Genomic DNA, 17,239 nt, shown 5'->3' on the forward strand with positions numbered 1-17,239 from the left:
TAAGAGCATCGATTCGGGGATTGATTGTCGCGTCCCGTTGGGACGCGATAAATTGATCCCCAAGAGGTCGATTTCTACCCGCCAATTCAGGCGGGTAGTGTAGACCCAGCCATAGACTCATAGACTTTAAACTTAGAAGGGACCATCATGATCATCTAGTGCAGGGGTAGGCAACCTATGGCATGGGTGCCGAAGGCGGCACGCAAGCTTATTTTCAGTGGCACTCACACTGCCCCGGTCCTGGTCACCGGTCCGGGGGCCTCTGCATTTTAATTTAATTTTAAATGAAGCTTCTTAAACGTTTTAAAAACCTTATTTACTTTACCTACAATAAGAGTTTAGTTATATATTATAGACTTCTAGAAAGAGACCTTCTAAAAAAGTTAAAATGTATTACCAGCACGCAAAACCTTAAATTAGAGTGACTAAATGAAGACTCGGCACATCACTTCTGAAAGGCTGCTGACCCCTGATCTAGTGTGATGTCTTGCACATTGCAGACCACAGAATCTCACTCTGGCTGAGTTATTGAAGTCCTCATATCATGATTTAAAGACTTCAAGTTACAGAGACTCCATCATTTACACTAGTTTAACCTGCAAGTGACCCATGCCACAGGTGGCAGAGGAAGGCGAAAAACCCCGAGGGTCTCTAGCAATCTGACTTAGGAGAAAATTCCTTCCCAACCCCAAAGATGGTGATCAGTTAGATCATCAAGACCCACCAGCCAGACACCTGGGAAAGAATTCTCTGTAGTAACTCAGAACCCTCCCCATTCAGTGTCCCATTTACTAAAAACTAATGGCAATACTTAGCATAGGAAAATATTTCTAAGGAGTCAGAGTAATGCAGTATTGGCATGAACGGCCCAGTCTGGTAACAAGTTTATATCTTAACAGGGATTCCAGAAAGAAGTGAGGCAAATTTCTGGTAGGATTCATGTAGTGAAAAATCATGAATGATGTTCTTGAGTGACCCCTTGCAGCCCCAACCTTCTGTGAAACCTGCTCAGAAGATTCTCTGTCAGATTCCCACACCTTCCATGATGGAAATGTTTCAGTACATTACTACTGAAGCTCACTGGTGCATGAGTCGTCCAGTGCCCTATGAGGTCTCCCATTCCCTTCGGCTGCTAAAAGTTATTTCAGTAAGTGGGTCAGCTAAACAGAAAAGCCGGTGGCTAAGGCAGAGACACGGCTCTTAATTTCAATGTTGACTTCTCCACTGCAGAAATATCTATCCAAATTGGACTTTTAATATCCTTCTACCTTAAAAATAAACCACCAAACTACATTTTCATTTACCTCTGAGGTATGTTTTTTATTTCTGAATTACTTGAATTTTTTTAAGTTCAAAGACATTAATATTATAATTGCTTTTCCTAATCATCACAAAACTGCTGACCTTTAATTCTGATAAAACAATTTTGTATTGTGCTCTATTGAAACCTACTTGACATTTCAATTTGCTTGCATTTCCCCCCCAATACTGTCCAAACGGGGATGCCTAGTAGCTGGCTGACTTCACACCCTTGTTTTCCAAGTGTACATGACATTAGTTTGCTCAAAGTAGTAGTTACACTTTGAATCTGCTTGCTGAAGCATTGTTACATCTCCTCACGCTCCCTAGCTGATAGAGGAAAATCAATTTTGATCCCTCAAAAGCAAGAGCTAGTCTCCAATTTAACACACCAATTTGGACAACTGCGACTGAAACTGAATCAGGAGTCATTTGTCATTCCAGTCATTTTACATTTGTGCTGACACATTAAGGACTATAATATATGTATATTTTTAAAAGGTGGAAAAAATGAGACTAAACTTCATTCAATTTGAAAAGCAGTTTGTCAATTACATTAGAAAAGTAGGGAAGATTGATGGGGACAACAAAAACATAATTCAGGTTTAAATTAACCTGCAACTTAAAGCAGCACAAGGCATTATAAAAGAATGTAAAAGATTCCATTAAAAACTGATTTGTATCGTTTTAAATGGTAAATAGGTTCTGCCCTTCTTTAATTTATCCTGGTCAAAACACATGAATTAAAAGACTCCAGTTTTAATAATCTGTAATCAAAGTAGAGTAATAGGAAGGTAAAATCTGTAGGAAACATGTACATTTTCCCATAGGGCACAGATTTAGCACTGTAAATATTCCATGCAGGTACAAGAGAGGGGAAGAAAAAAAAGCTTACGGTAGTGCTGAAAAGATGCACTGTGTACATAATGCAGTAGTACAGAGAACTCTAACAAATGAAGGCAATTGAAAAAAAGGCAGTACTCACCCAAAACATTAAATTGAAAAGGAACATCATGTATTTCAAACAACACAGGCAGCCTCTTGCCATGTTGCACTTCTTAAATTCTAAAAGGAAAACAAAAGATAGATCCAGGTAAAACACCACATATTTGCTGCCTTTGGGAGCATTGTATTTGTCACTTTTTATGCCAGTCCCAGTTCCAATGCCGGTCCCTGTTCCAGCCCTGGTGTGGCTCTGTGTGCGTGATCCAGCAGTGCCGTAAAAAGCTCCAGCAGTAAAACCTCGACCAAACTGCCTGCCTGAGGTAGAAGGTTTAGCAAAGTCCGAGTCCTTGCTATCCAAAGATGGACTACGGTGAATTGAAGAATCCTCACTACTTGATTTCTCCATGATCTCTCTTTTCACAGTTGTCAGATTTAATGTCTAGCATCTCTCAGCATTAAACACAGTGCCTTGTGAACGCCACAGTCATACAAGGATGATTTTTCTTTATCTTAATAAACAAATCACATAGCCACTGTAGAATTTATTGCAATATTCCCCGCATTGCTGCTTTTTTGTCCTTTTTCTTTTTTATACCAAAGTGAGCTGTACAATAGGTATCTGCAGCTTTGATTTATGCACCAGCATCCCATGCAGGAACAATCTCATGACGTCTTGACGAATTGGTTATGAATAACTTAGCTTTTTATTTAAAATACCATAAACTCTTTCTTCCCACTCTTAGTCCTCTGATCTACAGACAGCAGATGGTCCTTATATCCATTTCCAAAAGGGCAGTCCAGTACATGTGGAAGACTTTCTCCAGCCTGAGCACTTTTCTTGCTCTCTCAGCTCTCTTCTCTGCCTCCCTCTGACTGCTTCTCACATGCTGTTCTTTTTTTTTTTTTTTTTTAACCCGTTTGCAGTATCTCATTCAGTAATCAGCTACTGGAGCTCACTCTCAGTGTTGCACTGCTGTTGATGTGAAATCATCAGCAACTGCAACCACTGGGCATTTCCCACAGAAATCCCTGACCTAACTATCAAGTAATACATCCACTCTCTGGATAGCCCTTCCCCTCTACTTTACATCTAGCCAATTAGAACAAGCCTTCCCCCAAGGCATGCCTCCATGACATAATATCTTTAATAGGATTAGTATTACTCTTTGACTATACAAGTGCACAACAGAAAATCTCTTTAAATGTCAAGTACTGTTTAGCTGTTTATGGGCAAGAATCATGAGGTAATGATACTCCTTTAATGTAATAAAAGGCTGTAAAAGTAAGGATTAGATACACAGAAGTTAACAAACCCCCAATGAAATTAACGGTAACCATATACTTTTACATTTTTTGCCGCTTAAATGAATGGCATGGGACAAGCAAGTGGAACCGGCTAGCACCTAGTGTTTGTCTAATAGGCACATTTCTCAGTTATACACGCACATAGTATGACGCCATCAACTGTGATATAATTAACCATAACATGAAACACAGAGCTGCTATCTTTTTACAGGGTAATCAATCAATCCTAAATCTCCTGAATGTTACAGTATCTGAGCCTGCAGCTATTTACACACTGTTTAACTGGTATGTCAGAGATTACTCTAGCACAGTGGCTCTCAACGTTTCCAGACTACCGTACCCCTTTCTGGAGTCTGACTTGTCTTGCATAATCCCAAGTTTCACCTCGCTTAACAGCTACTTGCTTACAAAATCAGACATAAAAATATAAAAGTGTCACAGCATGCTGTTACTGAACAATTGCTTACTGTCTCATTTTTACCACATCATTATAAAATACATCAATTGGTATGTAAATATTGTACTTACATTTCAGGGTATAGTATATAGAGCAGAATAAACAACTCGTATTAAATTTTAGTTTGTACTAATTTCACTAGTGCTTCTTATGTCGCCTGTTGTAAAACTAGGCAAATATCTAGATGAGTTGATGTTCCCCTGGAAGACCTCTGCGTGCCCCCAGGGATACGCGTACCGCTGGTTGAGAACCATTGCTCTAGTATACAGTATTCTCTCAGACTTCTTTCATTATAGATAATGTCTGTGAACTACAAACTCTGACCTGAACGCTCTATTCCTTTCTAGACAGCAACAATTCTCACACTCAGCAATGCAATGCCTCACAGCATGACTCTACAACACAAGTGGGATAATGATATCAAGACTTCCTATAACATAGATACTGTGTTAGCTTTCCCATGTTATCTGAAAAACCTACACTAAGCGGACTCCCCTGGAGCATGTGGAGTTTTCTGGGTTTGCTTGGTGTTTTAAAACTGGTTTCACATTAGCTGTGCATGTTCATAAACTGGCATAAGAGCACCAATAACTGTGAAAAGGAACTGTCCACACAAAAGATAGAAATCCATGCAAGAAAACCTACGTTAACAGACCATTAAGTTTGCATAGTGAAGCACTCAAGCCAGGAAATGCAAAAAACACACTACAACACAGTCTGTAATTATGTGAGAAAATATTGAGAAAATAATAGGGCTGTCTATTAATCGCAGTCAACTCACGCAATTAACTCAAAAAAATTAATCATGATTAAAAAATTAATTGCGATTAATCGCAGTTTTAATCACACTGTTAAACAATAGAATACCAATTGAAATTTATTAAATATTTTGGATGTTTTTCTACATTTTCATATATATTGCATTCTGTGTTGAAATTGAAATCAAAGTGTATATTATTCTTGATTATAAATATTTGCACTGTAAAAGATAAACAAAAGAAATAGTATTTTTTAATTCACCTCATACACGTACTGTAGTGCAATTTCTGTGTGGTGAAAGTGCAACTTACAAATATAGATTTTTTTTGTTACATAACTGCACTCAAAAACAAAACAATGTAAAACGTCAGAGCCTGCAAGTCCACTCAGTCCTACTTCTTGTTCAGCCAAATGTGAAGACAAACACGTTTGTTTACATTTACAGGAGATAATGCTGCCCTCTACTTATTTACAATGGCATCAGAAAGTGAGAACAGGTATTTGCATGGCACTTTTGTAGCTGGCATTGCAAGGTATTTACATGCCAGATATGCTAAACATTCGTATGCTCCTTCATGCTTCGGCCACCATTCCAGAGGACATGCTTCCATGCTGATGACGCTCGTTAAAAAAAATAATGCGTTAATTAAATTTATGACTGAACTCCTTGGGGGAGAATTGTATGTCTCGTGCACTGTTTTATTCATATTCTGCCATATATTTCATGTTATAGCTGTCTCGGATGATGACCCAGCATATGTTGTTTGTATTAAGAACACTTTCACTACAAATCTGACAAAATGCAAACAAGATACCAATGTGAAATTTCTAAAGATAGTGTGGCAGAGCGCTGACCTTGCCCCCATGGGTCCTGCGCTTCTAGGCGGTATATGCTAGTCTCAGTGGCTCACTGTGACCCTCCACTTAGCCCTTCTCTCTCTAGGGCCAGGGTTACAGTCTACTGAGCCCTTTTCATCATAAGCCAGCAAGGAGGTTGGTGAGAAAACTCCCACAGTCTCTGTTGTCCCTAGGGGCTTGTTTTAGAACAGTTTAGCCTCCTGTCCTGACAGGGGCCTGACTTCCCCTCCCAGGAGGTGTTCCTGTAGTGGTGGGTTGGAGGGAACCCGGGCCCGCCCTCTACTCTGGGTTCCGGCCCAGGGACCCCAATGGTAGCAGCTGTTGGCAGCCAACCTTTCACTGCCAGAGTTGCTACATTTCCCTGGGCCACTTCCCCACAGCTCTCCTGCTTCTCCCTTCTTCACCCTTACCTTAGTGCTCCCTTATCAATAACTTGAGGGTGTCTTCATTAACCAGCCCTTCAACTACACTTCCTCTCCCCTGGCTCCCTGGCTCTCCTCTGCCTGACTGGAGTGAGTCCTTTTTATAGTATCGGCAGGGCCTTAATTAGAGTCAGGTGGTAACATTAGCTTAATGGCCTCACCTGACTCTTTGCAGGTTAATTAGAGTCAGGTGTTCTCATTAGCCTGGAGCAGCCCCTGCTCTGGTCAGTCAGGGAACAGAAAACCGTTAATCCAGTGGCCAGTATATCTGCCTTCTGCTATACCCAACTGGCCTGGGTCTATCACAATAGCTACAGCACTTAATCCTAGGTTTAAGAATCTGAAGTGCCTTCCAAAATCTGAGAAGGACGAGGTGTGGAGCATGCTTTCAAAAGTCTTAAAAGAGCAACACTCCGATGAGGAAACTATAGAACGCGAACCACTAAAAAAGAAAATCAACCTTCTGCTGGTTGCATCTGACTCAGACGACAAAAACGAACATGTCCGCACTGCTTTGGACTGTTATTGAGCAGAACCCGTCATCCGCATGGACGCATGTCCCCTGGAATGGTGGTTGAAGTATGAAAGGACATATGAATCTTTAGCACATCTGGCACGTAAATATCTTGTGATGCCGGCTACAATAGTGCCATGAGAATGCCTGTTTTCATTTTCAGCTGACACTATAAACAAGAAGCAGGCAACATTATCTCCTGCAAATGTAACCAAACTTGTTTGTCTGAGTGATTGGCTGAACAAGAAGTAGGACTGAGTGGACTTGCAGGTTCTAAAGCTTTACATTGTTTTGTTTTTGAGTGCAGTTATTTTTTTGTACATAATTCTGCATTTGTAAGTTCAACTTTTATGATAAAGAGATTGCACCACAGTACTTGTATTAGGTGAATTGAAAAATACTATTTCTTTTGTTTTTTTACAGTTCAAGTACTTGTAATCAAAAATAAAGTGAGCACGGTACACTTTGTATTGTGTGTTGTAATTGAACTCAATATATTTGACAATGTAGAAAACATTTAAAAATTTAAATAAATGGTGCTCTATTGTTTAACAGTGCAATTAATTGCGATGGTTTTAATCGCACGATTAATCGTGATTAATTTTTTTTAAATCGCTTGACAGCCCTAGAAAATAATAATTGTGACAGACCCAGACCAGTGGGGTACAGGAGTCTGGTAGAGGGCAAATATACTGGTCACTGGATGAGTAGTTTTCTGTTCCCTGAGTGACCAGAGAAGGGGCTGCACTAGAGTAATCAGGAACCTGCTAGAACCAGTTAAGGCAAGCAGGCTAATTAGGATACCTGGAGCCAATTAAGAAGAAGCTTCTAAAATTAATTAAGGCAGGCTAATCAACGCACCTGGATCTTAAAAGGAGCTCACTTCAGTTTGTGGTATGAGTGTGAGGAGCTGGGAGCAAGAGGCGCAAGGAGCTGAGAGTGTGTGCTGCTGGAGAACTGAGGAGCACAAGCCTTATCAGACACCAGGAGGAAGGTCCTGTGGTGAGAATAAGGAAGGTGTTTGGAGGAGGCCATGGGGAAGTAGCCCAGGGAGTTGTAGCTGTCATGCAGCTGTTACGGGAGGCACTATAGACAGCTGCAGTCCACAGGGCCCTGGGCTGGAACCTGGAGTAGAGGGCAGGCCTGGGTTCCCCCAAACCTCCCAATTGACCTGGACTGTGGGTTCTTCCAGAGGGGAAGGTCTCTGGGCTGTTCCCCAACCCACATGGTGAATCTCTGTGGCGAGAAAATCCGCCAATAAGCGCAGGACCCACCAAGATAGAGGAGGAACTTTGTCACATAATCCATTTTTTTTATTCAAGCTTAGATCTATATACCCAGCAGCACCTTGTAATATGTTGTCATCCTTATATACTAATACTAAATTTATGATCATATCATCATCAAATGCACAACTAGTGAGGCAGTAGTACTGCTGAAAAGGATCTGGGGGTTATAGTGGATCACAAATTGAATACGAGTCAACAATGTGATACAGCTGCAAAAAAGGCTAATATTCTGGGATGTATTAACATAAGCATCATATGTAAGACACGGGAGGTAATTGTCTGCTCTACTCGACACTGGTGAGGCCTCAGCTGGAGTACTATGTCCATTTCTGGGCACCACACTTTAGGAAAGATGTGGACAAATTGGAGAGAGCAACAAAAATGATAAAAGATTTAGCAAATTTGACCTATGAAAGATTAAAAAAACTGGGCATGTTTAGTCTTGTGAAAAGACGACGGATGGGGGATCTGATAACACCGTTCAAATATATTAAGGGCTGTTATAAAGAAGACAGTAATCAATTGTTCTCCATGTCCACTGAATGTGGGACAAGAAGTAATTGGTTTAATCTGCAGCAAGGGAGATTTAGGTTGCATAGTAGGAAAAACTTTCTAACCATAAGGATAATTAAGCACTGGAATAAGCTTCCAAGGAAAGCTGTGGAATCCTTATTCTTGGAGGTTTTTAAGAATACGTTAGACAAACATCTGTCAAGATGGTCTAAGTTTACTAGGACCTGCCTTTGAGCAGAGGGCTGGACTAGATGACTTCTCAAGGTCCCTTCCGGCTCTATATTTCTATGATTTTATAAAGATACTATGTATCTGCAGTGACAGACCTGTTCTACAAGTTCTGCTTTCTGTTAAGTATTTTCATTACCTTGCCATGAAATATGCACTATACATAACACTGATTTGTCTCTCTTCTCTAGCACAGCTTCAACATTGACAGGCTCCAATCCAGTAATCAAGCACATGAAGAACTTTACTCACATAAGTAGTCCCATCACTACTCCCGTGAGTGAAGTTACTCAGGTATGTATGTGTTTGCAAGATAACATCCCAGTGTGTTCAAGCACTAGGTTTCACAGACAAATACCCTAACAAAATTGTATTAAAGAGTGATTATCCTAATATTTATTTTATTTTTGTCATGATGATGGGAACTGTATTTGCCTCTCTCGTGAGCTATCCTCAGGGATCAAGATTTTCAAAAACTGGAGCCTAAAGATAAGCTCCTAAATTCAAATGTATGCCCCTGTCTGAGAAACCTGGGAGCTGCTGAATGATCAGCACTTTCAAAAATTGGGCAGATACCTAAATATGATTTTAGAAGCCCAACTATTTTTGAAAATTTTGGCCACGGTGTCTTCAAAATGTTGTTCTAATGTTTTCACGCTGAATTGCAGATAGTTGCTTTAAGATCTTTTAAACTGTTCTTTCCTCCACTTTACTGAGAGTTTATTGTACAGAATTTGCCCCGCTGTCCATCAGATCTGAAAGTTAATATATTTCTAAACTCCCAAGTTAAGCTGAACTTTTTTCCCTGTAAGCTGAGATACAAATGTCAGTATGCTCCTAACTGACAAATATTTAATTGTATTAAACAGCAATAACATTTACGCTGAGGTGTACTAAGGAAGCACAAATGATAATTAAGGTTACAATTTGGTCACGGATCTCCACCAGCAGATCTCCATGACTTCAACCCGCAGCCGCTGGGAGCTGCAGGGTGCAGGTGCAGGTACAGGTGGCCGGGGGGGGGGGGAGGGAGGGGGGGGGAAAATCCCCCGGCAGCTTCCCAGCTGCCAGGGCCATGGGCGGTGCGGAGGAATCCCCCACAGCTTCCAAGTCCCCACGGATGCGGGGTGGGATCCGCTGCAGCTCCCCAGCCACCACAGGTTGGGGTCCCTCCCAGCTCCCAGCCACTGAGCAGGCTGCAGCTCCCAGCCACAGCAGGGCAGGGTGCTGGACCCTCCTCCTTCCCTGTTTTGTCATGGACATTTTTAGAAAAAGTCAGGGTAAGTCTTCACTTACCGGAGGGTCCGGCGGCAGGCAATCAATGTTCTGGGATCGATTTATCGCGTCTGGTTAAGACGCGATAAATCGATTCCCGGATCGATCCCGGAAGTGCTCACCGTCGACGCCGGTACTCCAGCTCGCTGAGAGGAGTACGCGGCATCGACGGGGGAGCCTTCCTGCCGCGTCTGGACCGCGGTAAGTTCGGACTAAGGTACTTCGAATTCAGCTACGTTATTAACGTAGCTGAATTTGCGTACCTTAGTCCAAAGTGGGGGCTTAGTGGGGACCAGGCCTCAGAGTCAGGTTACACCTTTTTTGCTAATTGCCCGTGACTAAAAATGTCCATGACAAAATCATAGCCTTAGTGATATCTTTAGCACAAAAGTTTACATTGTATAATTGCAAATTATATGTATATGTGAAAACTCACACCTTTGGTAATCTTAAGCTCTCTGCCTCAGTTTCTCCATCTGTAAGTGGTGATAATTATTTATTTACCCACCCCGAGGTTCAAACACTGAATGGGATGTTTATGGGTTTTAAATTGACTCCGTTCATTGGATTTTTTGATTTTTTTAAGTGTGGAAACATTTTTATTGGGCTTAAGTTTTTTAAAAGTTTGTTTTTACAACTTTTCAATATCGGGCCATAGCTAAGTTGACATAAAATGTTATGAAAGACTTGTTTTCTTATTAAAAGGGATTTGCATGAACATTTCCATTGCATTTCACCAAAACTCTTCATTTGTTAGAAGATAGCAATGGCTCATTTGCATCACAGGTTCTGCTTAAATGTTCTGTTCCATTGAACTGACAATAGAATGAATAATTGCTTGCCTGCCTGTCTTTGAAATTTTGAATCTCCTGCAATGTACTCTTATTAATGTCTCAGTCAAGTAATAACATTATGTGTACCTGTCCCCCGCTGCCTACTCTGAGTGGCCTTGTGCCTTGTTCCTACACTACACAACACAATGAAAAATATAAATCAGTATATGTTTTAACAAGGGTACAGGAAGGCTTTCCTCTTGTGATTTCCAGTACTTTCCTTATGTGGAATTATTTCTATCCTTGTATCATTTACCCTACCTTTAAATGTCATACATTCATGTAGCAGTATTGCCAGTCCCAAGTATACAAAAATCATGAAATTGGGCTAAAAATCGTAAGCTTTTTAAAAATACTATATTTGGATGGGTTTTTTTAATTTGCCTTCTGATTTTTAAGCTTTTTCATGGTTCATGTTTTAAAGGTTTTCTCCACAATGGCTAGAAATTTACTTTTTTTTTTTTTTTTCTTATGAAAGCTCAGATTCTCCCATGATCCCATGACTCCAGGAACTGGGGCTTTAAGAAAAACGCCTACTATTACGAGTCTTCAAAGTACATTATTTAAAAGTAACTTAAATTTGAACTTGTAACCATAAACGCATATTAATTCCCCAATCTTGCAACTGCATCTCTCTTTGCAAAGCCCTGGATCTGCACAGAACCCCACTGAAGTCGGCAATGATTGGCATCAATGCAAAGGGTCATCCTTGCAGATCAGATCTCAGGCTAAGCAAATATACTTTTGTGACTGAAGTGTGATCTAATGGATATGGCACTATACTGGGTCTCAGGAGATCTGGGATCTACTCCCAGCTCTGCCACAGGCCCACTCGTTGACTTTGGGCAATTTTCTTCACTGCTCTGTGCCTCAGTTTTCCCATCAGTACAATGAGGAATAATGATACTGACCTCCTTTATAAAACTTTAAGATCTGCTCATGAGAAGTTCTTTATAAGCGCTAGGTATTACTATAAAAGTTAAGAGGTCGATGAGATATTTAGCACCATCCCAATTACAAATAAGGCTACGTTTTAGTCACAGGAATTTTTAGTAAAAGTCATGGACATGTCAAGGGTAGTAAACAAAAATTCACAGCCCATGACCTGTCCAGGACTTCTACTACCTACCCCTAACTAAAATGTGGGCAGGGTGCCGTGGTTCTCTGGGGGGTGGGGGCAGTCTGGGAGTGGGGCGGGTGCTGGGGGAAGTGGCCCAGGACCCCCACTGGTGCTGGGGGGGGGGAGGTTTGCAGGGCTGTCAGGGGCTCCCTACCCGGCTCCACGTGTCCCTGCAGTTCTAGGTGGCAGAGAGGCCAGGGAGCTCCACATGCTGCTCCCGCCATAAGTGCCAGCTCCACAGCTCTCATTGGCCAGGAACCACAGCCAATGGGAGCTGCGGGGATGGGGCCTGTGGGCAAAGCATGGAGCCCCCTGGTCCCTCCACCTAGGAGGAGCTGCAGGGCAATGCCAGTGGGAGCCGGGGAGCCCCCCACCCCGAGGTAAGCACCCCCCGCCACTTCCCAACCACCTGCTTCCTCCCACTCACCCAAACTTCTGCTGCAGGCCCAGGAGCTGCCCAGCTCCGGCAGGCCCTGAGCCACCACCAGCCACTGCAGAAATCACGGAGGTCATGTAAAGTCACAGAATCCGTGACTTCCATGACAGACTCGCAGCCTTAATTATAAACAACATGTGAGGTGTTTTTTGTTTGTTTAATATAAATTCTGGAGTCCCCCTTGAAATGAAGACTGGTGAGTTTTGCTTTGCTGCATGTGCCAGAATGCACAGTACTGTGCTGTCACAGCTAACCTAGTAGCACTCAGACTTGCTAGACCGTGAAGCTGGCCTAGACAGAGCATCAGATAAGTGGAGGTTTTGAAAATATTATTATATACCATATGGAATTAAGCCATGCTATAAAGATATATATTTTAAAGCATTTTTTCTGATCTCACTTTAGGCTAGCTCCCATCTTCCCCCAGGACTGAAGGGCTGTGATGACATCACAGAAGGACACAGGTTGGGATGGTCAGAGGAATGGAACTGTCCAGCACAACTTGGAAACAAACAAGGAGAAATCAGATTTAAGTTAATATTAAGTTGATTGTTTACTTTATACCTCTTGTTATTTAGGGCAATCAACACAGAGAAATATATTTAGCTCATTTTTTTGTTCAAATCTTTGTAGAACACCATTGACATCTCATCCAAAGGCTCTGAGGGCTGGGAAAAATTTGTGGCAGGTATAAAAAAGCAGTGAGCCTGATGAGATCATTACATATTTGTGATTTGCAGCAAATACAAAAGCATTTTATTCTTCTGTTCATTACTAAAGCCAATATTCCCACACTTGTGTCCCAAACGTTAGCCACCTGATTCTATATTTAGGCACCTAAATAACTGACCTAGTTTTCATGGGAGCTAAGCACCCAAAATTTCTGAGTGAAACCAATGAGAACTGCTAGAGCTCAGCACCTCTGAAAGTGAGGCCACTTAAGTAAATGCCTAAAGTTAAGCACCCAAGTTTGAAAATTTTGGTCCAAGGCACCAACACTTTGTGCTTCTGAATGGTCTCACGTTCCACTGGGCACAATGGGAGTGGAAGGCTAACCAGCACCTCACAGAATCAGGCCCTAGCAGCACTCAATTAATTTACAAGCTCCAGTTTCATTTGAGTCAGGGGGGAGGGATAGCTCAGTAGTTTGAGCATTGGCCTGCTAAACCCAACATTGTGAGTTCAATCCTTGAGGGGGCCACTTAGGGATTGGGGCAAAATCAGTACTTGGTCCTGCTAGTGAAGGCAGGGGGCTGGACTCAATGACCTTTCAAGGTCCTTTCCAGTTCTAGGAGATATAAATAAATAAAGATATCCCGAGTCTTTTTGCCACTTGACGCAGAGGCTATGCAGCAGCACTGGAGACTACATCTGGCTTATTTCTGCTGGAACACCAACTCGGCATTTGCATGGCTCGATTAATAAATTATACCGAACTGTTTGCTTATCCTGACAAAATCACTCCCGTTACACCAGGTGGCTTTTTAAAAACATACTGTACGCTCACTGGCCATTCCCCTTCATTCTGCATGTGAATGAGACTCGACTGGTAAATACTGCAGTAAGGCCATTTAGCAGCACCTAAGGCTCCCTCTGCATGTTAGCGTGACCTTACAGTAAAATGCACTCTCCTCTCCCACACCATCTCCGATGCCCTTCTTTTGAATAATTACGGCATGGAAAACATTCAGAATCCTCTTATGTGTTTCATTAATCTGATCCAAATTTTATTGAATCATGAGATTTTCTACCAAACATCCATTTCGTTCCCATATTCAAGCATCTGGCACAAAGACAGTAAAGGAACAAACAGATTTAAGACTCCAGTCCACAGCTCTCAAAATTAAGGCCCAACCTATCGCAAAGATGAGCATTTAGGACACTAGCCTGTGATAGATACATGGCACAGAGTGCTGCAGGGTATCTGGGGGAGATGGACGGGGAGAGGAGGCTCAATGTTGGTAAGTTAAAGAGCAAGTAAAATTTGTTCTATCACTTACTTAGATTGCTCCGATATACCTCTTTCTAATGCAGTAGTCCACAATTCCAGGCTGATGCACACCCAGTAATTGCCAGCTCCTGCGATTTTATTGCAAGCTTCAAGTTATTTGGTGTTCTTCTCACCTGAAGTCATGTGATTGCATGAGAATCAGAACTAAAGGAAGTAAGTTTCCAGCCCTCATGATTGCAGACAAAGACTGGAAAATACGACCCCCAAAAGCTCAAAAACCAAAAGGGGAAAAAAAGAACCCAATCACTGTAGCCTCTGAGCATCTCACAATTTTTAATGTATTAATCTCATAACACCCCTGTGAGGCCGGGCGGTGTTGTTATCTCCATTTTACAGATGGGGAACTGAGAGGACATTACTGAGAGGGGGACAGCTGTACACTGCAAAACATCCCCAGAACACACTTTTCATATTCATTTTTTTTCCATACATCCCTTTGAGCAAGAATTCAACTATTCAGGCCTTCCCCAAGGTACAGCAGGCTTTCAAAAAGACTAAACTGTTGCCAGGAAACTTGATGACTGCCCTTTTTCTGTCAGTAGATCAAGACACAATCAGGATAGCTAAAACGTAATGCTTTATGTTTATATAAATTGGATTTTTTATTTAAATTAAATACAGGTGTATGTTTAAAAAAATAAACCTATTAATAATTAAGTTTGAAATTGACAACCTATCTTAAGGACTAAATTTATAATCTATTAAAACAATTTAAATTAAATATAACGAATAATATTAAGCTGTACATGTTTGCTGCCAAGTTTTAAAGAAAGTCCAACCACTGAACTGGTGGAAGTCATTGGCTAACATGGAATATGAGTGTGTTGAATTGCTAAACTAGCTTTTGGTAGCAGTAGCATCTTCTGCAGGTACAGAGAGAATATTTTCTCCACTTCAGTTTATTCAATTAGTTCATTCAAAGTTAAGAAACCAATTGGAAGTTGAAAATCAGGATAATTTGTTTCCCTCTTCCAATCTACAAATAAAAAGTAAGTGAGAGAGGATGAGATCTACTAGTTCAAAAATCTTGAAGGACCTAGTGACCAGAAACAATCAATTCACTAACTACAAATAAAATCTCTTTCATTTAATAAATCAGTTAGTTTTAAATGCAAAACAAGTTTTGATCAACTTTTTTCTTTGTGTGTCTAGTACATTTAAGGTAGTTTCATTTTATTAAAAAATACCAATAATAATAAAATGCTGTTTTATTGCATTCATGGAATTCGAATTTCCATCCAAGTAGAACATGGCATAAATTGCAAGTAAAAATTAATCATCATCTAGTAAAAAGTTAAGCTATATAAATGCTTAAATAAATGTATCTAGATATAATGTATTCTCCTAGTTAGCAAAAAGAAGCATCCCAATAGTGTAAAAGTTACATTTCGTTGCAAACCAACGTGCTTTAATCGTTATTGATCAATGGGAATCAACCTTTCTTTAGGAAAATAAAAAGTAAAAAAGCAAAACATGATTAAAATTGATTATTTAAATCAAGGTTTCCTGTTTGCTGATTTTAACTGATTATTTAAATCACTTTGATTTAAATCAGTCCACCTTGGCAACAACTCAAGATACATGAATGCTATGCAAGGGAGATGTGGATCTATAACGAGGACTGGAAAGAGCAGAATATGGCTGTATATATACTACAAAATTACGTCTACCTAACTTACATCTGCGTACAGCCACCATAGTTATTAAATCACTTTTGCGGGCGCACACTTGGCTTTTGTCGGCGGTGGGTGTCCTTACCAGGAGCGCTTGTATCGATTGTATTGTCACTATGGGGTGCGGTGAGATGGCTCCTGAAAGCCAGTAAATGTCGATGATCCGCTGGCGGGCCGCAAGACAGTTTGTTTACATTGACCGTCCGCAGGCACAGCCACCCGCAGCTCCCAGTGGCTGCAGTTTGCCGTTCCCGGCCAATGGGAGCTGCGGGAAGCGGCGGCCAGCACATCCCAGGAACGGCGAACCGCGGCCACTGGGAGCTGTGGGCGGCTGTGCCTGCGGACGGTCAATATAAACAAACTGTCTCGTGGCCCGCCAGTGGATTGCCCGCGGGCCGCAGGTTGCCCACCACTTGTCCACAGTGCTCGGGGAAGTGGTGTTACTAAATTGGCATAGAAAGGCACTTACCATTGACGGGCGCCAAATTTAAGTGAAGACATTTCCACAGCTAGGTTGATGTAAGGCAGTTTATGTCAACCTAACTGATTAGCGTAAACCAGGCTTATGACTCCGGCAAGTACTCCTCTCAGTGCAGAGAGCCACCTTTCCTGTTAATTTATATTCTGGGCTTTCCCACTCTCTTACCAATCTCAACTTCCCATGTAATTTGAAGTGTAAAACATGTAACAATTATATCAAATATAAAGTAATAATAATATTCACTCCATAATATCTAGCAAAGAAGGGTGCAATGAATAATTCATTTCCCAAATAGCTTGAGTAACAGCCACTGTACTACATTCAGATATAGCCACACAATCTGATTTTTTAGGCATCAGAGTGGAGCTTGGAAATGATGACAAGCATTGCTATATCTGCCTGTCTGACCAGCAGTTGCTAAACTACCAGCTACTGGTGCTGACTGCGCAGAAAGATGGAGAAGAGAAGATTCCCGCAGTGGTTTTTTCACAGTGCCCAGCATGAGTCAAGAGACATGAGCCAATGGCACCACCTGACCTGTTCTCCTGGCTTTAGCAAACAGGGAGAATTTCAACAACACAAAGGGGCCAGTGAAAGACAGTTCTGGATGGCATCTACATCCCATGCACTGGACTGGAAAGAAGTCTGTAAACAGACAGACCAGAGGATGGGGCGAAATTGGAGGTCATGTTTAGATGATATTCATATTGGGGTGTGCAAACATAACAAAATAATAATAAATAATATTACCTTGCTCCTATACAGTGCTTTCCATCTGTAAATCTCAAAAAGCTTTCAAAGGAGATCAGTATCATTATCTT

The 17,239-nt window shown here is 41.4% G+C and overlaps 1 protein-coding gene across 5 annotated transcripts in view; it reads right to left on the reverse strand.

Annotated features, from left to right (window-relative positions):
* The window catches only part of TSPAN9 (tetraspanin 9), a 271,211-nt gene that overhangs the window by 142,565 nt on the left and 111,407 nt on the right, over nt 1–17,239 (reverse strand). For 4 of the 5 annotated variants that reach the window (XM_054039637.1, XM_054039643.1, XM_054039655.1 and 1 more), the window contains one exon: nt 2,285–2,364. In XM_054039637.1, coding sequence (XP_053895612.1) covers nt 2,285–2,347 — 63 coding nt within the window. In that variant the 5' untranslated portion in view covers nt 2,348–2,364. Of the gene's footprint in view, nt 1–2,284; nt 3,241–17,239 lie in introns of those variants that run through there. The other variant, XM_054039629.1, reaches the window with a different exon arrangement.

This window comes from Malaclemys terrapin, chromosome 1 (genome assembly GCF_027887155.1).
Source record: "Malaclemys terrapin pileata isolate rMalTer1 chromosome 1, rMalTer1.hap1, whole genome shotgun sequence".
NCBI lineage: Eukaryota > Metazoa > Chordata > Testudines > Emydidae > Malaclemys > Malaclemys terrapin.